The sequence below is a fragment of the Labrus bergylta genome, chromosome 1 (genome assembly GCF_963930695.1).
Source record: "Labrus bergylta chromosome 1, fLabBer1.1, whole genome shotgun sequence".
Classification (NCBI taxonomy): Eukaryota; Metazoa; Chordata; class Actinopteri; order Labriformes; family Labridae; genus Labrus; species Labrus bergylta.
In genome coordinates, this window is record NC_089195.1 from 31,492,242 (window position 1) to 31,517,659 (window position 25,418).

The following is a 25,418-nucleotide window of genomic DNA, read 5'->3' on the forward strand; positions in this document are numbered from 1 at the left end:
AACAAGACCAGACACTGTTAACCCCCTCATGCTATCTGCACCCCAGGGGTGTGTCCAGGCTTTTGTCTGGACCGTGGCCCAGACTTATTTTGGGATGGCATTTGTGTGTGCACACATTTACCATCTCCACTAATCATTAACATCCATTAAAAGTTGAACACATAAAACACATGTTATATTTCTGTGCAGAGGCGCTGCTTGTCAACAGGCAAGGCAGGCAATTGCTTGTGGCCCCCGGCCGGTAAGGGGCCCCCGAGGGCTCACAAACTTTAAACCGATAGCAGTGGCTCAAAAAAGGCAAATTCTGCAATGATTTTGGGAAACCTCTCTAAGAGGATCCCATGTGACAGAGTCGTTGTGCTGCGTGAAAATATTCCTGGGAAAACGTAAGTTTGTAAATCAAAGTCACGATTATTTACGTTTATTTAGACCATAATGGTGATGTAAGAGGGGCCCCCTGTGAGATGTTTATTGGGGTAAGTAGCACAACAGAGTGACAAAATACAAAATCTACTTAGCTTAAGGACCTGTGACCATTTATGCCAATTTTTTTGAGCTGGTAGTGATTGTTTTCTACACAAAACACAGTTCAGACCTCGCTTTAGTTGTTTTTTGTTGCTGTGATCACAGCACTCTTCTTTTTTTTGGGAAGGGGGGGTTTAATGCAAATAGGACAGTGGACTGAGTAGGCAACTGGGAAGAGAGAATGGGGTATAAGATGCGAGAAAGGGGCTGAGGGTCGGGGGCGTACCTGGGTCATCTGCCTCGAGGACCACAGTGCTGACATAAAGAGCATGTGACCCAACCACTAGGCCAACTGGCGCCATGCTTGCAGCACATTTAGTTGAAAATATTTCAAATTTGTAATACAGCCACGCTGGTAGATGTCTTTTCTCCCCCAAGACGGGGCAGGGCTTCCAACATTAGCTTTGTCAACAACAATGTCAGACTCATCCATGTCCAGAGCTGCTGCTGATGCCAGGATACAATTCACAATTTACATTGTTTTTTTGTTTCCTTAAGTAAACGCAAATATTAAAGATATGAAGCAAATTACCTTATGGTCACCAAAGAAGGAAGCGAAAGTGCCAAAGAAGGAAGCGAAAGTCACTAAAGAAGGAAGCGAAAGTCACTAAAGAAGGAAGCGAAAGTCACTAAAGAAGGAAGCGAAAGTAGCGAAAGTCACTAAAGAAGGAAGCAAAAGTCACTAAAGAAGGAAGCAGAAGTTCCTTGACCCAACTTTTATAACTAGGCAACAGAAGCGCTCTGAAATTGAGGTTGTGAGTGCTGCCAGTGCAAAAAATATTTTTTTTTATTCTCTAATTCCTTAATGACTCAAAACACAATGTAAGTCCAAATAATAACATACAAGTGTTCACTTTTTAACTTGTCAAAAATAAATGAATGGGCAACCTTTTGGTAGCTATCGTTGCCCAAAAAGTGATTTTTGCTAGACAGTACAGGAGTTGTCTCGCACATTTTTTGATAGACTTTTTCTTCTCTTCTCCAAGATGCAATGCCAACCCTCTGGACATCATGCCCCTGCCTGCACTCCAGTAATCATATTTGTGCCATCAGTCCTTAAAAACACTTGAACCTGTTCAGAACAACTCATTTGAAAAAAGTAGCTTAAAAGAAAATCATCATCAAATGTATTCCTCACATAATACAGCCCTCATAGCCCAAGTTTTATAAAGAGGTCTGAAAAGTTCATTTTTGTATAATCCCAGATTTAGGAATATGAAAGAAAACACCGGTACCTTTGTGTGTTTTTTTTCTTACACGTGATTTATTTTTAACCTCAGTTCTGCGCTCTCAGCTCCTTTAATGCTCAGAGTTATTTATTTATTTATTGTACAGCGCATGATGGCAAAATTAGGCTAAACAAACAAGAAAAGAAACAGAAAATTATGCACAGTGATTCTTTAATTTATTCAACAAAAACACATCCACAGAGACAGTCTTTCTTCCAGTTGTCTGTGCAAGTGGAAACCAAAGATCACATTGGATGTATATTCTGTTCTCAGTTCATGTTGTGATACAGCCCATGAGTTCATCTTAAATTGTGCAAAATAGACTGTTTTGCAGTGGTGGGTTTTAAAAGGGTTGTTACAGATTAATCTGTGGTATTCACACATTCAGGAGTGGGTTATGGGAGGGCGCGGGATACTAAAAGCCTGCGGGGAGGGAGAGGACAGTGACAAACAAACCATGTGCTTGGGAAATATCAACACTTCCTTGCAGACAGTGATAAGTCAAAGGGGTTTTTGAATATTTGCAACACAAAATGTTTTTTTGTTTCTCACTTAAGAAGTGGGATGACTTTCGAGTCTGATTTTGCAGCTGATTTAGGACCCCTGCAGGACATGTAGCCTGAGTAAATCAAACTGGTCTGTAAATTATGTATCTTATTCAAACAGAGCTGAGATAGCTGTCCCCCCCTCTATCCAGACTTCATGCTAAGCTAACAGACTTAAGAGAAGCATCAATCTTTCCATCTCATGATTTGATTGAGCTCGTTTCACATTGGACTCAAATTGTAACTTTTCTCTGTCCACCCTGTGTTCCCTGTGTTGATTATTCTTTGTACATACAAAAGACATCCTCACCTCAAGGTGTCAAGTTGTAATCCGACTGTTCACTTACCCATCGTCCAGCTGCCCACACGCTCTGTGAGGATGTCACTGAGTGTGTTTTTGTGTGTGTGCGATCATCAGGATCATCCATATGTCTTTACTGTCCACCGAGTCCTCGTGTCATTTGAGTAGTTTATATGCCTTTGCCTGTTACATTATTCATTATTGAGGTGAGCGTCTATAGCAGATCTTGGCTGACTCACTATGACTTTGTGTGTGTGTGTGTGTGTGTGTGTGTGTGTGTGTGTGTGTGACTCACTCAGTGCTTTTAGACAGATGAGGACAGCGGCCTCACAGAGGGCAACAGAGGATTTATACAAGAAAAATAGCCACTTAGATTAGATTACGTAATGAAAATCATTCCTCCTTCTCTCTCTCTCTCTCTCAATCTATTTCACCTTCCCCTTTCTCCCCTTTCTCTCTCTCTCTCTCTCTCTCTCTCTCTCTCTCTATCTCTCTCTCTCCTCTGTCTGTGACGCACACACATATACGCACACACACCCCCTAACTCAATCACCTACAAATGGAGCTATCTCACACCCTCAGGCAGCGGGCCCAAATGAATACACCTTCTCTGCCTGTTTGCAAAAAAAAAAAAATCCACACAACTCTGACAGAAAACACACACACACACACACACACACACACACACAATTTGGACACACACTCATTGTTTTTCCTTCCAATGATTGGCCGAGAGCTGAGCGCAATCCAACACTGTTCTCTGTCTGCTGAGTGGACATTATAAACCTGATACATCTGGGTCCATCGTCTCTCCTATCTCACAGTGTCAGTGCAGAGGAGGGTTTTCTGATCCACTCTGTGTGGTTGTTAAGTGTCCATCCACGGTTTGATTGTGGTGTTTCACACATCAATTAAGACCCATTGAAGAGTCGGACTAAGAGGTGGGTCCAATGTCATAAAATAATAATAATATAAAGTTAGCAATCAAAGTAAGGCCCAAGTTTCAATCTGATGTCACCCATAGACTGTATGAAACATGGACGTATAGACGCTGACTTAGTTGTTCTCATGAGGCCTTTGGAAGCCAAACCCCATTTTGGAAATCCTATCCCCAATCCTATTGGGTAACAGGAGAGGGGTTAAAGATAAGGTGGGCATTAAGCAGCCTGGCAAACAGCTACAACACACCCACCTGCAGTCAACCCAGCCATCTCCCTAAAAACGCTATCCCCGTACAGGATTAAAGAAATTCACCATTCAGGACAAATGAATCTTTTGTATAGTCTATAAACATGTTTAATTTTGCTCTCAAAGTGAAGCTTATTTAAAGGCTTTATATGTGATTTTTTGATCCAGCAGATGTCGCCCTTGAGCACCAGCATGAAACAAAAACAACTCGCGCTGCATTGTTGTGTTAGCATGCTAATGCTAGCGATCTTTATTATGCTGGTATCTTCACACTGCATGTAAATTTACCTGAAATGAGCGTGATCTAGAAACACAGTTAAGCAGTGAGTACAGTATGTTATTCTTCTTTTCTCTAGTCCCTCAATTAAACAACTTTTATACACGAGGGGAGGAGTCAGCCGGCCGTCCGGGCGATGTAAACAAACTGAAGATAGGACTCTGAAAACTCTGAAAGCATCACAGACAGTGGGACTCGGGTGTTACACCCATTGTAGACAGTCATGACTCACAGAGTTATTTTCAGAGGATATACTTGATTTCTATTATATTTAAGTGTGAAGAATCACATATAAAGCCTTTAGCATTAGTGTTAGTGTAACTTCCTGGGTTTCCCAAGACTGCCTCAAGTGGACATTTGAGGAACTGCAGTTTTTTTTGCACTTCTGCAGTGGCTTTATTTTAAAGCTGGAGGTTGCTGGATGGTCAAACCCTGATTGAATCCAGTCGTGTTTGTTGCATTTCAGATCATTTCATCATGTCAAATTTTTATAATCTACACAAAGCCTCAGATGTCAAAGAAAGAAAGAAACAAAAAAATATTTCTTTTGGAGGGGGATATATATCAGGACTATTTCTTCTTCAGACCTGTGGAAGTGGTTGCCTGGCAACAGCTCCGAGCCAAGAAATAGTCAATGAAGTAACCCAAAGGAAAACTCTAACCTGTCAAATTTTACACTGGAGCTTTTTCAAAAAATGAAAGCAGAAGAAGGTTTATTTGTAAGCTTTGGTTGTATTATGCTGCACTTAAAGATAGCGTCACAACTTTTCTCTCACCTGTTTTTCAGACGTTGGGCTTAGCTTGACTATCAGGCTGCTACCTTCAAACAAGACTGTTAACAATCTCCTCTTTGGTATAAGGAAGTTAATGAGTGTATTTTCCAAATTGCCAAACGTTTGCTTATTGTATTATCAGAAAGGCGGACACATATATCTGCTTTTAAAATAGTTATTTTCAGAAAACTTTGAATACAAAACCACTCAGAGCTCAATCAGTTCTACTAATCTGAAGTCTAAATTGCTTACCAGAAGAAAAATGCAGCTTCTCTAATCACATTGTTAAACAATTAACTCCTATTCTGCAGAATTACCAGGGAACAAACATGCATCTATTTTCCACAACAGATGGATCTTTGTGCTGCAAAACAAAAGGATAGAAACGACACGGCTAAGCTGTCTAATATGGCATCACAATGTTAAAGCAACCATATGTTTGAAAATGTGCCAGGCCACATATCTTAGTAAGCTTATATCACCGTGTGTAATTACTGATAGCCCAATGATCGCCCTCTGTCTAGATAAACCTGATTAGTATCGACTGCGCTGTAAGCCGCCGTAATCCAGCGTAAGGAGAGAAGGATGGACGCAGGGAAGGAGGAGGAGGCAAGGAGACAAAAATGTCAGGATGGGAGGGCGAAGAGGAGAGGGAAATAAAGACACAACATGGTGCAAAGGGATTGTGAGCAGAGGGGTCAAAGACTAAAAAGAGGAAAGAAGAATAGCAGGAAAAGTCATGGGAAAAGGGAGTGAAGAGAATCAGAGAATTATGCCAGAGCGGTTCAGAGCCTGAGGGGAAACCAGAGGAACAACACATGAAGCTGTTCTGAGATCTGCCTCCTCTTTTTCTTTTCTTATAGCTCGGTGCTCGTGCAGTTCTCACCAACACCACGGCCTTTAATCGCTGTACTGTACTTCACAGCTGCAACAACAACTGAACTCTTTAACCTTCAGGATGTATCATTTTTGCAGATATATGTTGTGCTAAGCTGCTTTAGTTTTTGCGACGTGTGCAGAAGAAATTTGCAATCGAGCAAGGTTAATATCGAAAACTGACAAAATAATTGAAATCTTTTCTCAGTTCCAAAGATAAAAAGTGAGGGACCAATGGCTTAGACAATCGATTTTCAAGGCAGTCCAATAAGTTTGAATATTTTTAAATCGTATTAAAGGCAGAATGTGCAACATTTTACACATAAATAAATCATAAATCAAGTCTATCCTGTGTAAATGTGTCTCTGAGTCATGACTGTCTACAGTGAGTGAGAAGCTCGAGTCCTGCTGGCTGTGTTGTTGTCAGAGCCGTGTTTACATGGATGGCACGGCCTTGTGTATAAAAGCTGTTTTAGTCAAGAACTAGAGAGGAGAAGAAGAACATACTCACTGATTATTTGGATGTCACATAAGTGTCTGGTCATTCTGTGTCAATTTATGTGCGATATGAAGCTACGCGCTAACTAAAAAGCGCTAACATCAGCATGCTAACACAGCAACGCAGGACACAGGTGATTGCAGCTCGAGCGAAGGATAATTTTGTCCGCCGCTTGCAGGTAACGGTGCTTAAATATGGTGCGTTCTGATTGATAACTCCTTTGTGTGAATGCGAGTGAAGAGGGGTTGGCCGAGGCTTCAGAATAACAGAATTGTTTTGGTGTCATGCTGGTGCTCAAGGGCGACATCTACTGGATCACAAAGTTGCACATTTTCCTTTTAAGGTATTTTTTGTTAACATAAATGGAGCAAGAAATTTGTTGAAATTCAACCTATAGCTCAGCCTGGATCAACCTTTATGCTGTCTGAATTATTATACTCGCCCAGAACTACCTATTTCTGGTATAAGGAACCCCAGAAAATGGACTTTTAAAGGGTGTTTTGTTGTTCTTAAAAGATAAGATGATCTTAGAAAGCATTAAATAAGGAAAGGGGAGAAACGTTGATCACAAAGGCGGCTGTGTGAGGAATAGCAGATCGTAAAAGAGACAAGGCTGGGAGAGGCAGACTGAACGAGATAAATGCAATTTCCATGATCAGTTTAACTGAGAGACCATTGGCATCCTCCTCTCTCTACTGCCTCCCTGTGTGTGTGTGTGTGTTTCCTTGTTTGTGTGTGAGTGTGCTATAAACACACAAAGATCCTCACACAAGTCTGCACACGGTGTGATACAGTGGTTACTTGTGATATGAATCCCTGTGCTGTTCTCACATTGAGGGGAACATGAATCAATGTTTGTGTTCATGTCATGCATGCTAATGTAAATATCCATGAATCCTTGTTTATGGGTGTACATGCTTATTCCTTTCATTTCCACATTTTGTGTGAATGTCGTCCCGCCTCTGTATAATCACCACTGAATAAGGAAGTGATAATGGCTTAAGTGGTGGTGGAAAGACAAGAGTGAGAGATTCCACAGATCTCCTTCATCGCTTACTGACAAAAAAAAACGTAAGTGGCCTCCACTTAACTGGTCAATGGCCATAAATGCATTAACAACCCTCGCTGCATTAACAAGAACCCCAGTGGCAATCAAGCTTATAATGAGCCTGCCAGCTGCTGCTTGATTTCATAAACATATGGAGGGACGCAGAGTGCATCTCTGTGAGCAAGAACACATCACAAACTTTATAAATAAAGTGGGCTCGACTAGTCAAAACGTCTTTGAACAAACCTCCAGGAGAGCGGATGATTGCATGCTTTTGGCTATGTAATGCATTTTCTAAATAATCTATCTATTACATTTTTAATTTAAGAGAAGAGCTCAGCATCTTCAAAAAAATAAAGAGCACAAAAGAAAGCAGAACAGGCAGATTTATCAAATATAGGGCATTCCTTTGATTCATTTAACACAGCATCACTACAAAAATCACGATAGTTGGGTCCTAACATTTCACATATTTCAAACAACACCTGGCAGACACCTAGATATTTTCATATTTAAGAAATGGGCTCCACATTTTGATGAAGGCAGCTGTGTTTTTATGCTTCATATACTGACTGGCCATGGTGTTCATTTTAACAGTTTGAGAAGGTTATGGTCTCCTGGATCAGCAGGCAAAGGCCCGGGGGGTCCAAATGGTCAGGAGTCTAAAAACAATGCGTCATATGAGGATGACTGCTAATATGTTTTGGAGGGATTAGGTCAGAATACCTTGTGAAAGTCCTTTTTCCTTTTGAGGAACATGGTACAGGTGTGTGCCCTCATTTTTACAGCTCCAAGGTGTAGGCCCCAATAATCTAGTAATCCTCGTCCCATGTGGAACATCGGACCACATCGAGCTCCCTCCACCATTCCCTGTCCTCGTTGCCAGCCCCTGCACACAGGAAGAAAAGAGCAACATCAGCCACAACAAAGCAGCCTTTCATGAATTGTGTCTGATGGTGGGACGGAAGCATTTTTAAGGCATCTGCACCCAGCGCATGCAGGCCAACGTAGCATAATTTATCCAAGTCTTTGCCCCACAAGAAAGGGTAAAAATGTAAAACGACTGCTTCTAGATTACTGACACTATGGTTAGAGTTCTTTAGGTGCTGCAGGGAAGGACTCGCACACAGATGCACTTGAGTGCGAGTCCAAGTTTGGCTGAAACGTCTGCAACAAATACCTTTGTCTGTTCAGGCGACTAAGTTCTATAGGAACAGAGGTGCTGCCTGTCAACAGGCAAGGCAGGCAACTGGTTGGGGCGCCAGACCAGTAGGGGGCCCCTGAGGGCTCACAAACTTTAAACCACAGCAGCGGCCCATTATGTGCAAATTTTGCAATGACAGTAGGAAACCTTCCTAAGGGGGCCCCATCTGACAGCACTCACTATTTATTATATTGTACGCACCAGATATTTACTTATGAGCACGGCATAATTATCTTGTTTTGTTTTAGTAATTATCTAACCTGTGCACACAAATGTATATCCTTTGCGCACAGTCTAATTAACTTGTGTGCACTATTTATTTATATTTATTTATATATATTTTGTAACTTTTTGGGACTTTCAGGGTCTCTGTATAATCTGCTGTATCTGAAGTATATATATATTGTTTTAAATGCAAACAGTTTCGTATGCAAACTGTTGAATTCCCTATCGGAATTTTGTCCAATAAAGAAAATAAATAAAATAAACGCAGTGTGCCTCCTCCTCCTCCTCCTCCTCCTCCTCCGCCAGGGGGCGCTGTGATTTCTCTGCCCCATCCCTTCGACCTAAGCGGGACATTCACAACCTCTTCCGGGTTTTACGCAGACTCGCAGAGGCTCGGGATAAATCCATGGATGCAGTATTTTGTGGTTGTTTTATCAAAGTGCGGCTCCCCCGTTGAAGGGAGAAGGTGAAACAGTGCGTGTGAATCTGCGCTCGGAGGCTCAGCTGAACTGTTTGTTGTCTCTTTATTCGTGTGCAGCTGAAAACATGTCTGCAGAAGAAGCGGACAAAACAGGCACCGCGGATGCTAGCGCCGGTGATGAGGAGGAGGAATGGTTGTATGGAGGTAACAAAAAGAGGGGGCTTTCCGCAAACACAACTCCTAAAGCGTGAATTAAACACCTATTAGTGTGTTTTCTGTGTGAATAAACAGCAAACCAAAACAACAACACCGCCTGCTTTACAGATAATGTTACAGTTAGCTCTGAAGCTAAGCTAAAGGTTTGCTATAGTCGGCCTTTCGCAGCTGTGACGCGACAATAACATGATTTAAACTACCTTTGTGATGTGTTTAAATAGTGCTGACTGTGATTAAACAGCCTCTCAGTAGGTGTGTGTGTTTGAAGAGGTTGAGCATGGAGCTGTGGTTGAGTTTGCCCCTGTTTAAGTGACTTGTTTTGCATGTTTCAGATGAGTCTGAGAGCAAAGATGAAGATGAGGAGGTCAAACCAAACGCTGCAAGCGAGTATGTGACTTTGATTTTACACGTGTAGAAACATTTGTGTGTGTTTACTGATTTGGAAAAGTCAGGAGACACCTGTTTACCTGTGAAGGGGGCAGGTGTGAGTGTTCATCTTGAGTGATGAAACGTAAAATATTGCAGAAATATTAAATAAATATTGCACAGTGTGAAATGTAAAATATTGCAGAAATATTAAATAAGTATTGCACAGTGTGAAATGTAAAATATTGCAGAAATATAAAATAAATATTGCAGAAATATAAAATAAATATTGCACAGTATGAAATGTAGAATGTTGCAGAAATATAAAATAAATATTGCACAGTGTGAAATGTAGAATATTGCAGAAATATAAAATAAATATTGCACAGTGTGAAATGTAAAATATTGCAGAAATATAAAATAAATATTGCAGAAATATAAAATAAATATTGCACAGTATGAAATGTAAAATATTGCAGAAATATTAAATAAGTATTGCACAGTATGAAATGTAAAATATTGCAGAAATATTAAATAAGTATTGCACAGTATGAAATGTAAAATATTGCAGAAATATTAAATAAGTATTGCACAGTATGAAATGTAAAATATTGCAGAAATATTAAATAAATATTGCACAGTATGAAGTGTAAAATATTGCAGAAATATTAAATAAATAGATGTTTATTGCCATTTGCACAGGTACAGGACTGTACAGGTACATTTGAATTCTTGTGTGTTTCTCCCTGAGTCAGCTTCTACAAAAAAGTAAAAAATTATATATAAAAAAAGAATATCATTATAAGAAAAAAAGAGTACAAATAAAATAAAAAAATAAATAAGTTGTAGTAACAGCTAAGTGAATTAAAATAATCTGTACAGAAGTTATACATTGTATTCTACAATTCACTTAGCAGACGCTGTTATCCAAAGCGACGTACATCAGAGAGTAAGAACAACACAAGCAAGGATCTAGAAAAAAGAGAACAATGTCAGTAAGAGCAAACGATCAGCTTTGAGTCTGATTGGACACACAGGTGCTGACAGGAAGTGACCAGAGGCAAAGCACAACATTGAGGGCAGTTCTTGAGAGCTCTAATCAGTATAGAAACCATCTTATAAGTCGTCGTTATCAAACAAAAACCATCGTCATTACCATCATCATCATCAATAATATGGAGACCATCATCATTAAGTTAGTAGGTATTCATGAAAGAGCTGGGTCTTTAGCTTTTTCTTAAAGGTGCAGAGGTAAAGGTGTATTAAAGCAAAGATATAATACAAAAAATAACAAAGGGGAACACTGTACAATGAAATTAAAATATAAATATGTTTTCTTGTCTCTAACTTTCTACATGAGGTTATTGCCCATATTTTTCACATTATATAATTGCACTTTTTTTGTTTTTTTAAGGTTAATATTGCACACTTGTATTGCACTGTGAGGTGGTCAACTGTCCATTTAGTCTGTGAGGTGTGGGGTGAAGTACTTCCTTCCCATCTTAATGTCCTGTGCTACAAGTCTCGCAGCAGCAATTATTGTTAATTATTCCAATATTTTTGGAGCCAAAAAAAAGCTAAATGCGGATTTTTACAAGTTCAGAGAAAACATTTAAAGCAAAGAGCACCTTTAAACAATTGGACACATTGTCTACACGTGTCATTGTTCTTACCATTTATAATTTATTTTAATTTGTCACTCTCGTTAGTGACTCTAAATCGCCCGTAGGAGTGAGTGTGAGTATGGCTGGTTGACTGTCTATATGTCATCCCTGTGAATGACTGGATGGATTTTTAAACCCCAAAAACATCTTGTAATCTATCTCTGATGCTTCTTTATCTGCAGTGCACCCGCCGATGCGTCAACAGAAGATGCCACTGAGCACGCTACAGGAAACGGCGTTGCCTCCGAGGTAAATATAATGCATGCTCATGATCACCTACATTCCTCTTAAATGGATGTAACCTCTCCCTTCAAGAACATCTAACACATGTTGTGTTTTCCCTCCGTGCGTGTGTCAGGCCACAGGGGAAGCAGCAGGTGAGGATGTGGACAGTGACAGCGACAGTGATGATGACGACGATGACGTCCGTGTCACCATCGGAGACATAAAAACTGGAGCGCCACAATACACGTACGTTCAGTATAACTGATGGTCCTTCTTGGATTGGGTGTCATATTTGTTATGTATGTGACCGCTTTAGGTTAGTAGACCATGTGTTTTTAAGTTTTTGTTTTCTCTTTCAGAACGTACGGAGCGCCACCCGTCAATCTCAACATAAAGACGACAGGCTCAAGACCGTATGGACAAGGTGATTAAAAACAGCGTCTTCTTTTTGTACTAGTCGGATAAAAACACCTTGAACACTGGTAATTAACCAAAGACTGCCATGAAGAGATCACAAACCGTAACGTGTTCATCTTCAATTGCAGCCAAGCTGAAGGGAGTGGATCTGGACGCCCCTGGAAACATTAACGGCGTTCCAGTGCTGGAGGCCGACATGGAGTCGTTTGAGGAGAAACCCTGGAGGAAGCCAGGTCCGTCTGTGTGTGCAGCTTATAAAACTTAATGTGTTTTATTTTAGGAATGTGCAGTATTTAAAAAGAATGTCTGTGTTTGTGTTTCTAGGAGCGGATCTGTCTGATTACTTTAACTACGGCTTCAATGAGGACACGTGGAAGGCTTACTGTGAGAAACAGAAGAGGCTGCGCATGGGCCTGGAGGTCTCCACTCTCGGCTCAGTGACGAGCAAGATCACAGTAAGAAGCCACTGTGCTTACGTCTGTCACTGCTTCACATGTTGAACCAAATCTCTTCATAATCATCTTTCTCTCATCAGTTGGCTGGATCAAGTTTCTGTCTTTAATTAAAGCTGCGCAGTTTATCTCGACTTTATCGTTATCGTGACATGAGCTTGCGCAATAAATACATCGTGAAAGTCAGATTTTTTTTTACATGAATTGCATTAACATGTTTCTTCTTCTTCTTCTTTTTTAAGGTTCAGCAGGGTAGGACAGGCAATGAGAAGGACATGTCCATTTTACCTGTTCACACCTCCAAGCCAGACTTTACATCTCCTGTCAACATGTACAAGTCTTCTGTCAGTCAGGTCACCAGGTAACCCCTCTGCTCTCATCTTCACTTCTTTAAACATTTTGTTACACAACACAGGAGAAGCTTCTATTATAAGTTACATGTACAAAGAAGGGTTGTCACAACGTCAGGTTTTTCAACTTTGATACCATTCCCATAAAAATCAAATGAGAGGATACCCGTTTTGATATCTCATTAACAACATTTGAAGTCCTAGCCTCCCAAAATTGGGTACCGTACAATCCCAATCAAGACCGGTCAAGACCACCACTGACTGGCTACTTCTCCACTTCAGTACTCTGATCAGAAGGACAAAAAACAAATAATGAAAATTCTTTCAGAATTAGATTTTTACTCCACGGTTACGGCTGCAACCTTCCTGGTGTTGCAGTCTAAATGTTGACTTTTCAGGAATATTTATGGTCTTGGACTCGGTCTCGATACCTTCATGCTTCGTACTTGTCTTGGTCTCGCTCAGTGTGGTCTTGACTACAACACCTAATGTGGTCGAAGAATCAAAGTAACGATTTGACAATCTTAGTTCAGGCTTCAGAGACAGAGTTGTCTAAATGTTTGCTTCTAATAAGTCTGTTTATGTTGATGTGTCCAACTCTTGATGATTCATGACCCTTATGAAATCAAAACACACGTTAAGTCACATTTTATTTTGCAGATTTTGTGGAAAATTAACTTTTAAAAATGTTGTGCTACATGTGGATGGAAATATGTCTGAAATGTGTCAGATCGATGATAAGAGTAAATCTTATAAACGTCTAAATGTTAAGAAGCTGCTCTGCGTAGTGTGATAGTTTTAATGGAGTAAATGTCTTCAAACACCTGGTGGTTTCCAGATCTACAGGTGTCCCCCTTCACCATCCAATGAGCTGTAAGTGTTTGTGTGTGTCGGGTTAACCTCTGTCCTTTGTTTCCAAATGGTAGGATCTCCCCCCCTCAGTGGCCTGGCCCGCCTATCCAGGACATGTCCTATTATACGTAAGTGGGCGTGGCCTTGTCTCCTATCGCCTTGTACGGCGTGTGTGTGAAAGTGTCTTTTGTGTCAGATGATGCTCAGCGCCTTGATCTTTGTTTTTTATATTTTATTTCCAGGAAGACGAGCGGTACGATCGACGTGATCGGAGGACAGACGGCCACCATCAGCCGGGTTGAAGGGCGCCGCAGACACAACCTAGAGGGCAACAACATCCAGGTACACATTAGGGCGGGGCAATGAATCGCATATTTGATCGTCATCGCAATATGAGCCATCTCCAAAAAAAAAAAAAAAAAAAAACACATTGTGAAAGTCGTGAACTGAACATGTTGTCAACCTCTCTCCCGTCCGTTGCAGGTGATCTCAGAACAATCAGACTCTGAGCCGGCTCCAGCTAAGATACCCACCTTCTTCCCTCCCGGACCCCTCCCTCCAAACATACCCCCGCCTCCTTTCCTCCCACCGCCACCCAACGTCAGCACTGCGCCGCCCCTCATCCCCCCACCCAGTGAGTTTATCCTCATCATACTTCTTCTTTGTCTGTTGTTTTATTTGATCAGAAGCAGCCGTTATAAATCAAACAGTATTTACTGTTCCATGTCTTTCCTCTCGTGCAGGGTTGCCCATTACTGTCCCACCTCCTGGTTTTCCTCCTCCACCTAGTGGGCCCCCTCCCGCGATGATCCCCACTATGGACAGGTAACGCACACGTCCACACCTGCACACGGCAGACCGTACGATGTCTGGCAGCTTTAGAGCGTCCACACAAATCAAAGTAACATTTAAGCAGATGCTGTGTTTAATTTGTAGTTCATGATGACAATGATGAAAGAAGCAAGGGGGCACATATTGATTTCATGATGTCATTCCCTAGTGCACAAATTCTCTCTCTCTCTCTCTCTCTCTCTCTCTCTCTCTCTCTAAAACATGCTTCCTTTGTTCTTTTTCCTCAGTGGCCACCCTGGAGGTTATGACGGACGCTCAGTCCCTCCCTACCCGTTCCCTCAAGGTACAAACATTTACAACCTAATCTGTTTTTTTTACCTTAGCAGCACAACAAACGTCAGAACATGTTTTCAGTCCATTGATTAGATTTGAATGTTGTGATAGAGGGATAAAATAGTGACTTAAATTGGGTTCTTTTTAGATTTATTTTTGGGCTTTTTGCCTTTGTTGATAGGACAGTGGATAGAGTAGGAAATCAGGAGAGAGCAGGGAATGACATGTGGTAAAGGAGCCACAGGTCGGACTTGAACCTGGACTATGATAAAACATGATGTAAACACGGCTCTGACAACAACACAGCTGGAGGGCCTCAAGCTTCTCACTCACTGTAGACAGTCATGACTCAGAGACACATTAACATTTTTTAATTATTTATGTGTAACATGTTGCACATTCTTCCTTTAAACATCAACTATTTGCTTTAGAATCTCACATATTTTAAACCTGAGTGTTGACCTGTCGCTTTTGTCGAGTGTGAACGGTTTAGTGGCTGTCGGGTTTCCACTCAGAAAAGGGGTCGTGCGTTGGACAACCTTACAAACTTACACCAAGTGTAATGCTTCCTTCTTCTTTACCCGTTCAGGTGGATACCCTCCGCCCATGACTGGAGGTCCTCCTCCCTGGCCGCCCATGATGGACAACTCAAAACCCTGGGAAAACTACTACAGACGAGACGACAACAAGAGAGAAAAGGAAAGAGAGAGGCCACGAGAGAGGACACATGAGCGGGAGAGAGAGAGGGAGCACAGCCCGTCAGCCATGGGCTACACCAGGTGAGGGAGGATACACACATTACATCCGTCAGTCAGTACCCTTTAGCTGGATCTGTGATTATTTGATGGGTTCTCAAAGGTTTGATCGGAGAATTATGATGCTCTTTGTTCACTCACTGCGACATCCAAATCAACGAAAGCTTCTTTTCTTTAACTGTTACAGCGAGGAGGAGCGATATCGTTACCGCGAGTACCAGGAGCGAGCTTACGGAGAGAGACATCGGGACCGGGCCAGCCGGGAGAAAGAGGACAGACACAGAGAGAGGCGGCACCGAGAGAAAGAAGAGGGGCGCCACAAGTCCTCCCGCAGGTACACAAACGCATCGTCCAATCACTTCGCCCCTCCTGCACCATGTGACTGTTTTATTATCGTAGAGCTGAGGCAGCATGTTAAGAGCTTTAATGGTTGCATTAATATAATCTTAAATAACAAGCATAACCACTGTTTAGTGTTTACGTTGATCACAGGTGTTGTGATACTGAAGGAAGTGTTAAGCAGGGTTGTCTGCTAACCGTGGCTAACCGTTTGTTTAGGGATGAAACAATGAAATATGTGTCATGATACTGGGTCTAAAATATAATCAATATCATTTTATCACAATTTGATGTGGTAACCAGTGTGCAACTGGTGCACTCTTCGTGCTCTCTTTTTATTTATTTTTGGCTGGCCAGTGTTTTCTTCAGTAATCCGTCATTTTAATTTTTTTATATATATTTTTAATATAATTATTTTAATTAATTTCATGCGTTCCATCAGTCAAACTTACAAGTTTTTATCAACCGAAATAATACCGTAACATTTAACTTAATTTACACTTTTCAAGAGTGAAATCAGGATCACATGAGATATTTACATTTATAACTCAAGACACAACAGAGAAATCACATAAAATAAAACAAAATATATATATTTATCATTAAATAAATATAGAAACATGTGCATTAATGTCCCATTCATTCATGTTACACAAATCTCGTCCCTCGCATCCCACCCACCACCCTCTACCACATTAATACACACTACTACTCACTCACTCATCCTGTGAATAAATCAAATCAGCATTGGTATAAAATAAAATGACCATGTGAAGTCAGGGTGAGCAGATGATGTTTAAATCATGAAACCTGCATGACACCTGCCACCGTTGTGAATGTATTGTTCTAGCGCATGTGTTTTTTTTCCCACTCTGTCAATGACACTGTGACAGTCAGATTTCTGCAGCTTCTTTTTTCATTTCATGCCTCCTGAGACCCCCCCCCACCTCCTCCCTTCCGCCTGACGGGGAAAACTTCACGCTGTGAGAGTGTGAATCACAACTCAAGAAAGATTTCATGCAAAGGCTATCTTGAAATTTTCCTGGATATTCTCAGGAGTGCGTGTGTGAAAATTGCTGTTGCCGTTCTTTTGTCCCTTCTTTATTAACGTCACCTTTTCTCTCTGTCACCCATTTGTCATCCACCCTCTCTCCTTTCCTTTTCATCTTCCCTTCCTGACCTTTACCCTCCTTATATTCTCCCCCCCTCCTCACCTCCCTTTCCCCTTTCCACACGCTCATCCTTCATGTTTCCATTAGCAGCAGTAGCAGGAGGAGGCATGACAGCGAGGAGGGCGACAGCCACAGGAGACACAAACACAAGAAGAGCAAAAGGAGCAAGGAGGGCAAAGAGGCCAGCGAGGAAATCAGCGCAGACCAAGAGAACCAGGAGGCCATGGAGTAGTGCTCACCCCCCTTTGGTTTCTCCTCCCCTCTGTGTGTGTGTGTGTGTGTGTCTGCCCCCGCCCCCAAGTCTCCCACCAAGATGAAGATGAAGGAAAGTGACCAACAAAACCAGAGTGTCGCAGAGTGATCGATACTTCTTGTCACTCCCCTGTCAATCCATCTCAATACTCCACCCTGCTGTCGTTCATCCTCACCATCACTGCAGACGGAGGGCGGGAGAGAGGAGGAGAAGAGGAGGTGGTGAAGGAAGGCTGAGTTTGTCCTCTTTACTCTCGTCTCTCCATCACTGGCTGACATGTGACAGGGCATCGGTCAGTCTTTATCCTCTCCCCTCGACCCCTCCTCTCACAGCTGCAACCATTACGTCCCGCTCAGAGAGATTTCTCCCTCTTCAGTCGAGGCGATCAGCAGATTTAGATCTCTTCCTGTCATTTGTTTGTCCTTTTGTTCTTGTCCTGTAAGAAGACGTAAGAGAGCTCTCAGTTTAAGTTCAATTAAAAAAAAACACTTTTGATAAGATCTGTTTTGTCTTTTATTGGGATGAATATTTGAGAAGCATTTATTGAATGTCCTCTCGTTTATCTTTCACAGAAATTAGTCTCTCCAGAAAGAGTTCAGAATGTCCACTGAGAAGTTTTCCTCCTACTCACAGTGAGGAGAAATAGCCTGTCAGTGGTGGTCTTGACTATCTTGATTTAATATCCGGAGTCCGCCCGGTTTGAGACTGAGGCAAGACTGAGTGAAAAAATGTTTGATTCCGAGACGAGACCTTCAGACTCGTTTTGAGTTCTACAACACTCGGTGAAGATAACAAATAAATTACTTGTGTTTTAATCGGAAGAGTTTAGAAATAAACATTTATTGTAACCACCCTGATTTGTAATTAAAACTTTGACGTCTATGTGAAAGCATGCTCTGCATCAGCCTCCACTTCACCCCGCTGTTCGGAGACATTATGCCACTCATGGCGCAAAACAATTCAAGGAGCTTGCGAAAGCTCGTCAGGTGCTCACCAAGTCAGTGTCTCATTAAGTGGAACGAGGTGTGACAGAAATTCAACACACCCTCGCTGCAGAGCATAAGGAGATGTTGATTTAAACATTTAGAGTGCGCCCTTCATATTTTTGATCTGTATTTGGTCTACCCAATTCCCTTTCAAGGTTCGCAAAATGTATTGCTTAATAATGGAGGTGCTAGATTTGACAATTGAAGTCTGTTTTCTCACTAATCTCACACTCCTGCCTGATTGATCTGATTTTAAGATGTGCTTGTAAAGAACTTAAGAGCCTCATTGCACACAAGCTGAGACTGGCTTATCAGGGAAGTAGATGTTTTCTGTCCAGCAGTAACACTTAGATTATGTGTTTGGGATGAGGGAGAAGAGGACTTGATTTTATCACATTGTAATTAATTAATTTAAAATTCCTGTGAGGAGTTTTTCACCGGTTCTGAAACAAACTGAAATTAACCTTGATAACTTTATATGAGCTTCTAAAGCGAACCAGACTTCTCTAGACGAAGAAGATTAAATATTTCTTTATAGTATCTTCTGTTACCTTGGCGACCGAGTCGATGTCAGACCGGGTGATTGACAGCAGAGTGCAGAAATCGTGACTTAAAACGTTTTTCACTCTTAAGATTAATTGTGAGTTGCACATTTGACTTTTAAAAAGAACAAGACAAGACTTTGATTAAAAAAACAAAATCGACACATGTAAAGGAGAGGCTCAGGAAACAGATAAGAGGTGTCGCTTTGTCCACAAGGTGGCGCCAAATCAACACAACAAAAACTCAAAACGTTTTTATTTTATTTTTGGGAAACCTTGTCAGACAAAAAACAACACAGTTTTTAACAGTCCAGTAACATGTCTTCACCAAAACACATTGAAAGACGTTGATTGTATAAACGAGGCTGTGAGTGCTTTAAAGATCTTATTATCGTCTACACACAACATCAGCTGATTTGAGTACTCATCTTTTTATCATCACATTATCTCAATTATCTCTCGAGGGATAAACAACTAGCCGAGCATGGCGGCTGGTATTATCTGTGGGGGGGGGGGGGAAGCTGGGACTAGGCAGAGCTGTGACTTCACTGAAAGTAGTCTGTTTACCTGTTGTTTGTAAGTATTTAAAATGATAGTTTATTCAGAATTACCTCTAACCATTTTTTAGTTTGCAGAAGTATCTTAAATATCTTCAATACTTCTTTCTTTGCACAATAATTATTGCAAATGTTAAAAAGATCTGATTCACATAAAGGACTCACACAGCCACACTGTCGTTTTCACACACGCACATACACGTGATTTTAAAGTAACAAAAACTCGTACAGGAGAGTGAGGGAAGCTGAAACTTCATACGAACACCTCTCCTTTACAGTCAAGAAAAGATTAGTAGAGAGCATTATGACAAATATTCTTAGGATTCTAATCCCTTATTTAAACATTTACAACGTTGTCCACAGGGGGGCGCCAAAATTAACACAATCCAAAATTCTCTCAAAGGATCCGAGCTAAATAATGTGAATATATGCTCTAAACCTGTGGTTCTTGAAGCTCCCTGGACTTTTATCTAACTAAGAAAAACTAAGCCCCCCGGAGCAGCAAGAAAGAAAAAATTGCTGCTAAAAGTAACATCAAATGTAAATGTTGTCATGGATAAAATCCAAACAGAAAAGACACACAGAAGACCTTTGTATAAACTATCCAGAAAGTGTTAAAGTGGACGTATTCTCCCCCTTCTCCACCTTTCTACCAGTCCCCCTGTGGTCTAAATGAAACATCTGTGCTGAGCTTTGGTCAAAATATAACATGAATCAAGCACCAGAGGAGGTTTGTGACCCTGTATAAACCAGCTCTCTCAGAACGCTCCGTTTTGGTGTGTGTGTCTCTTTAAAAGAAATGACCCGCCCCCGCTGAGTTTTCCCCGTAGACATCACACCTCTGTAGAGAGAATAAAAATGGCCAACCTGTGCTAAAGTTTTGTTTTAGTCTGGGGGTGGAGTCCATGTGTGGAGATATTAGGGGAGGGTTTTATTTTTTTTTTACCAGAATCCCACTGGAGAGCACATTTGAAACAGAACATTTTTCTCTGTGTTGTAAGACTTATGCAGACCACAAACAAAGGACTGGATGGGTTTATTTCACATTTTGGGAGTCAGTAGACACTCAGGTTACCCAAATAAACAAAAACACTGTAGAAGTGGATTTTTCATAATATGTCCCCTTTAAAGAGTCACCAACGGCCCTCTGCTCAAGGGCACCACAGCAGTGCTTAACTTTTAATTTACTGTTCAGGTTACTTTGTTTGTACCTGTAGGTAGATTTGTTTGAAGCCAGCAGGATTGGCATCCATCATGAAACACAGATTATAAAAGAGCTGTTATAAGGAACAAAGCATTAGAGAGAAGGTCAACTATTTAAAATCTACCAAAACGGGGCAGATAGGAGATGGAGATCTCAACCAGTAAGATCAATAAAAAACACAAATAATCTCTTCAGCCAGAGTAAAAATAAAAAGAGAGAGATTAACAGGAAAAAGTATGCATTTACTGAATGCACATAAGAGCCTCTGAGCTCTCGGTTGTATGTGATCAGCTAAAGATTTCATAAATTCCTCCAACAGTTCAAAGTCTGTCCTCTTTGCACTGTTTGCTTTACTGACATCAGCTCACAGAGCAGAGGACACAGAGGTTGATTTAAAGCGTGTGGAAGGGCGGTGAAGAGGCAGAACAAAATCAAAGCATCAAAGTGTTGAAGGCAGACTTGAGGTTTGAAGAAGAGGCACTGAAGGAAGAATCAGTAGAAAAAGAAGATCAGAGCCATCTACAGGATGAAGACGTGCACTGCTGTTGTGTTCCTGAGTCTTCTCTCATTGGGACGCTCCGCTCCTCAGACCAGCTGTGACAGTCTGGTTAAACCCATAACTATCAGCAATGAAGAAGTAAGTTCATGTCTGCTTTTTGCATCTCCCATCTTTTTCATCCAGGTGCAAAGATACATCTTGTTTTCTTGTATTTTGAAGTCTGTTACTTCTCTGTCTTTTGCCTTTGAAATAATAATAATAATAATAATGATAATAATAATAATAAAGTGGTTTTATTTATGGCTTTTCTAGAAAATCAAAGACGCTTTGATAAGGGAAAAAAACAACCAAAAAACAAAAGTAGGACAAAAAAATAGTAAAAGCTGCGGCAGGTTTTGTGATGTAATGAGTCCAGTAGTTGTTTGTCTTCTGTTGCATAAGACGGCTTACCAAACTACGGGCAATGAACTGAAGCTGTGAAATATTAATAATAACTTTGTTTATACAGCACCATTAAAAACACACGTTTACAAAGTGCTTTGAAATTCAGCAAAAGAGCATAAAAAAGAACAAAAGCAAAAGAAGCCAAACACAGAAGAAAATAAACAACAGCAGGAATGTAGACTACACAAAATAAACAGAACAAAGAAAAAACAACCACACCGCAAAAGAACCCCTTCAGGAAAGTGGGGCGGCTGTGGCTCAGTAGGTCGTCTCTCAACCGGACAGTCGCGGGTTCGATCCTCAGCTCCTGTAGAAACATATCTGATGTGTCTTTGGGCAAGACACTTTACCCAAAGCTGCTCCCGCTGGATCGTTGGTGGCGCTTTAAGTAGTCAGAAGATCAGACAAATACTTCACAAGCTCAAGTCCATTTACCAAAGTACCAAACCAACATATTTAACCAAACCATCACAAGAACCCAACAACTCGAGCTGAGACCAAGAGATCCAAAGATTTAATGGTCACATATTAAACTCCTTTTCAACAAGTTCTCCTGCTGCCAGCCTCAAGCGGACCCTCGTCAAACTGCAGGATTTCGCACTTTCGCATCGGCTTCAATTTTCAACACTGGAGTATGTAAGTGTGCTGGCATAAGCAGAGGCGTTGCTTGTCAACAGGCAAGGCGGGCAACTGCTTGGGGCCCCAGGCGAGAAGGGGGCCCCCATCAGCTGACAAACTTCAACCCAGAGTCTCAAAATGTGCAAATTTTGCTACGATAGTAAACCTGTCTCAGGAGGCCTCATCTGACAGCACTCACTCTCAGTGCCCTGCCAAGCGCTGCAGCATTATTCCTGTGAAAACCTACATTTTACAATGAAGGAACATGAAGAGGAGTTATCTGTCTGGGGTTTAAAAAAAAGAAAGAGGAACTTAATAATGAATGCTGGTTGGAGGGGCCCCCAATTAATTTTTGCCTAGGGCCCCAACAGACCCTAGAATCGCCCCTGAGCGTATAGGTAACATGCTGCTAACTAACTAACAGGCTAATTCCTTTGTTCCAGTTGCTGATGTTGATAAATTAAGTTTGTATTATTAAGAATAACTTGTTTATCTGGTTATTGGGAGTCTGAGTGTAGTTATTCTGCTAAAATCCAGATATACATTATATACAGGCATCCTCTTTATCAGTTTGACATTCTTCAAATGCTTATTCCAAACCACTGGATGGCGAAAAAGGACAAAATTAGCCTTTCTCTCATGGCTACAGGTAGTTTCTATCCATCTGTAAATAAATGCACAACCTTATGTTGGACACTCATCCATATATTTACAGATCTATGGACACCAGTCGCATATGAATACAGGAATAACCGCTGCCTTTTTTCTTCATTGTCGTGTGTTTGTGTGTGTTCCAGATGTTGGGGAAGTGGCTGTACTTCGGAGGGAGCTCTGACATCCCAGGAAGTCGCTCCCTGGCTCACCTGATGACCAGCGTCTGGCTGGACATCACTGCAACCTCCCAGAGCAACGTCCTGAATCTTGTCCAGACTCAGAAAATGTAAATCACCGACACTGTCACACGAGGCTTCATGTTTCTGCCGTTAAGTAGTTTTAATGAAGTGGCAAAACGCCGGTGTTGAGACATGAAGCTAATGCAGAAGTGTAAAATCCTGTCTTGCCCAAAGACACATCGGATATGTTGCTGCAGGAGCTGGGGATCGAACCCCCAACTTTTCGGTTGAGAGAAGACCGACTGAGCCACAGCCGCCCCACTTTCCTGAAAGGGTTCTTTTGTGGTGTGGTTGTTTTTTCTTTGTTCTGTTTATTTTGTGTAGCCTCTGGAGCCCCCTGCAGGAACAGATGGGTGATGACACTCAGGCTTCATGCATTAATATTTACAGCCTATGGTTTTAACAGGCAATTAGATGATGCTCTTGTAAACTTGTTGAAGAAGGAACTTATTGTTTATAGTTAGATATCTTGATATCTATGACTTAAATATCCCCAAACATAAACACAAGACATTTTTTGTATAAAAAGGAGTACTCATTCAAAACTTAATGCTGATGGCCGCCCCAGTCATCATCCCGAAATCCTGAACCATGATTGACTATTTGCCCCATCAGAAGTGGGACTCTGAGCTGTGTCAGCTAATACCTTTGCATTTCAACGTGGCACATTTCCTTTGGTTAATATTTTTATATTTTAAATCGTGACTTTGGTCAAACATCCTCTTTTTTTCCTTTAAAATTTGGTTTAAGAAGATTGATATGTTTCCACTCTGTTACACAGCTTTCATTTTTGTCTTCACAGTGTCGACGAATGTTCGAGTTTCACATACAACGTGACTTTTGAAAACAGCACAATGCTAATTGGTGAGTAGAGATGTATCAGAGCGATACTTAGGAGTGGAAACTATCGACTGTTTTTAAGAAGTGGATTTAACCTTGTGGGCTCTGCTGTTCAAAACTGATCCAACGGGAATGAAGACATCGGCTAGGATCAAAGGGGGCGATCCCCCAGCATCAGGGCTGGCCCTTCTGTAATGCACATAACAACATGTTACCCCCCCAGCCCCCTGTCGTATTTTATGTTTTGGATCCCAGTAGGACATATATAACATTTTTTTAAATGCAACCTAGCAGAGGGTTGCATTCAAACTGGATAACTGGGACTATGAAATTGGACTAAAAAATTCCTTTTTTACAGGGAGGTTGGTATTTTACGACATCTTTGAAATATATTTTGCAGCAGACAGTTTTATTGATTCAATAAAGAAAGTGGATATGCTACGAATAAGGCTTGTTAAAAAAATGAAGGGTTTGTCCCTCCTAAAATATTACACCAAATAGAAACAATATCACACATTAAATATTGAATTAAAATTATCTGGGACTTTCAGTTTGTGTGGATTTTGGCGCCCACTGTGGACAAAGCATGTAGTGCGACGTCCTCTTTAGAGCACTGTTAACAGCATTCAGACTCTCACACATGTTTCTGTGTTTGTGTCTTCTTCACCACAGAGAAACCGTTCTACCTGAAAGAAGTCTACCTGCCGACTGACTGCTCTGACTGTCTGTCTGTGTATGAAGAAATCATCTCTGGCACGGACACTTTCAAAAGTCTTCTCCTTTTCAGTGAGTACAAATCGCTTAATCATTCCTACAACACGGAGCTGACTCTTATTGAACTTAATAAAAGTTTGATATAACAATAATAATAAGTCATATATTTCTAATAACATTTTCTCTCATCCTGATGTCCAGGCAAGAGCAACAACGTCTCGTCTGCTGCTGTAGAAATGTTGAAGACACAAGCAGTGTGTCTCAAGATGCCGTCACCCATAATGACAGAAACCGAAGAAGGTAACCTTTTTCATATCCAGTTTTCTGTTCTTTACTAACGTCATGCAGCACTGTTTTTGTGACCCATTTGTCTCCTGTTTGTGTGTACACAGAAATCTGCCCAGTCAACCTCGCACCCTCAGAGGGGCTCAGTGCCCTAAACGAGTTATTAGAGGCCAAGATGGGACATCGACTCGCAAGATTCCTTGATACTATATTTGATTTATTTGTGAACTGATGGAGTTTTGATCTCCCTGAAGTTTTTCATGTGGTAAAAGTATGACAAAGATTTTTTTTTTTCTGTCCCAATGCAGGCGAGAAAGAACATTGGAAGCAGGAATAATATCAATCAAACCAAAATGGCAGACCGGTAGCTTTCTAATGATCATAATAGTTATTGTATTAGCATCATTATTTCATGGCATTCCTGTTATGTTTAGACGTGAAAGCAAAGAAAATGGACAGAAATAAATTAAATTCCTTGTGAAAAGTTTTTGCCCAGTTTTTAAAGGAGCAATATGTAACTCTGACACCTAGTGTTTAAA

At 41.1% G+C, this 25,418-nt stretch overlaps 2 protein-coding genes across 5 annotated transcripts; both read left to right on the forward strand.

Moving 5' to 3' along the window:
* Positions 1-9,044: 9,044 nt before the first annotated feature.
* Positions 9,045-17,795, forward strand: fip1l1b (FIP1 like 1b (S. cerevisiae)). 4 transcript variants are annotated; one of them, XM_020645528.3, is made up of 16 exons: positions 9,045-9,315; positions 9,660-9,714; positions 11,540-11,606; positions 11,716-11,828; positions 11,942-12,006; positions 12,128-12,232; positions 12,324-12,454; positions 12,694-12,812; positions 13,728-13,781; positions 13,896-13,995; positions 14,137-14,287; positions 14,364-14,478; positions 14,733-14,788; positions 15,368-15,557; positions 15,721-15,867; positions 17,132-17,795. In XM_020645528.3, exons 1-16 carry the CDS (start codon positions 9,237-9,239, stop codon positions 17,274-17,276), a joined length of 1,692 nt encoding a protein of 563 aa, XP_020501184.1. In that variant the 5' UTR covers positions 9,045-9,236; the 3' UTR covers positions 17,277-17,795. The 4 variants fall into 4 exon arrangements, with proteins under 4 accessions (XP_020501184.1, XP_020501186.1, XP_020501185.1 ...); XM_020645530.3 differs by having other exon boundaries at positions 9,046-9,315; positions 14,397-14,478; XM_020645529.3 differs by having other exon boundaries at positions 9,047-9,315; positions 17,135-17,795.
* Positions 17,796-20,945: 3,150 nt separating this feature from the next.
* LOC109992782 (uncharacterized) lies at positions 20,946-25,363 on the forward strand. The gene is made up of 6 exons (XM_020645535.3): positions 20,946-21,223; positions 22,945-23,087; positions 23,843-23,904; positions 24,553-24,666; positions 24,796-24,894; positions 24,987-25,363. The coding sequence occupies exons 1-6, from the start codon at positions 21,113-21,115 to the stop codon at positions 25,109-25,111; spliced, it is 654 nt and encodes a 217-aa protein (XP_020501191.1). The 5' UTR covers positions 20,946-21,112; the 3' UTR covers positions 25,112-25,363.
* Positions 25,364-25,418: the final 55 nt, after the last annotated feature.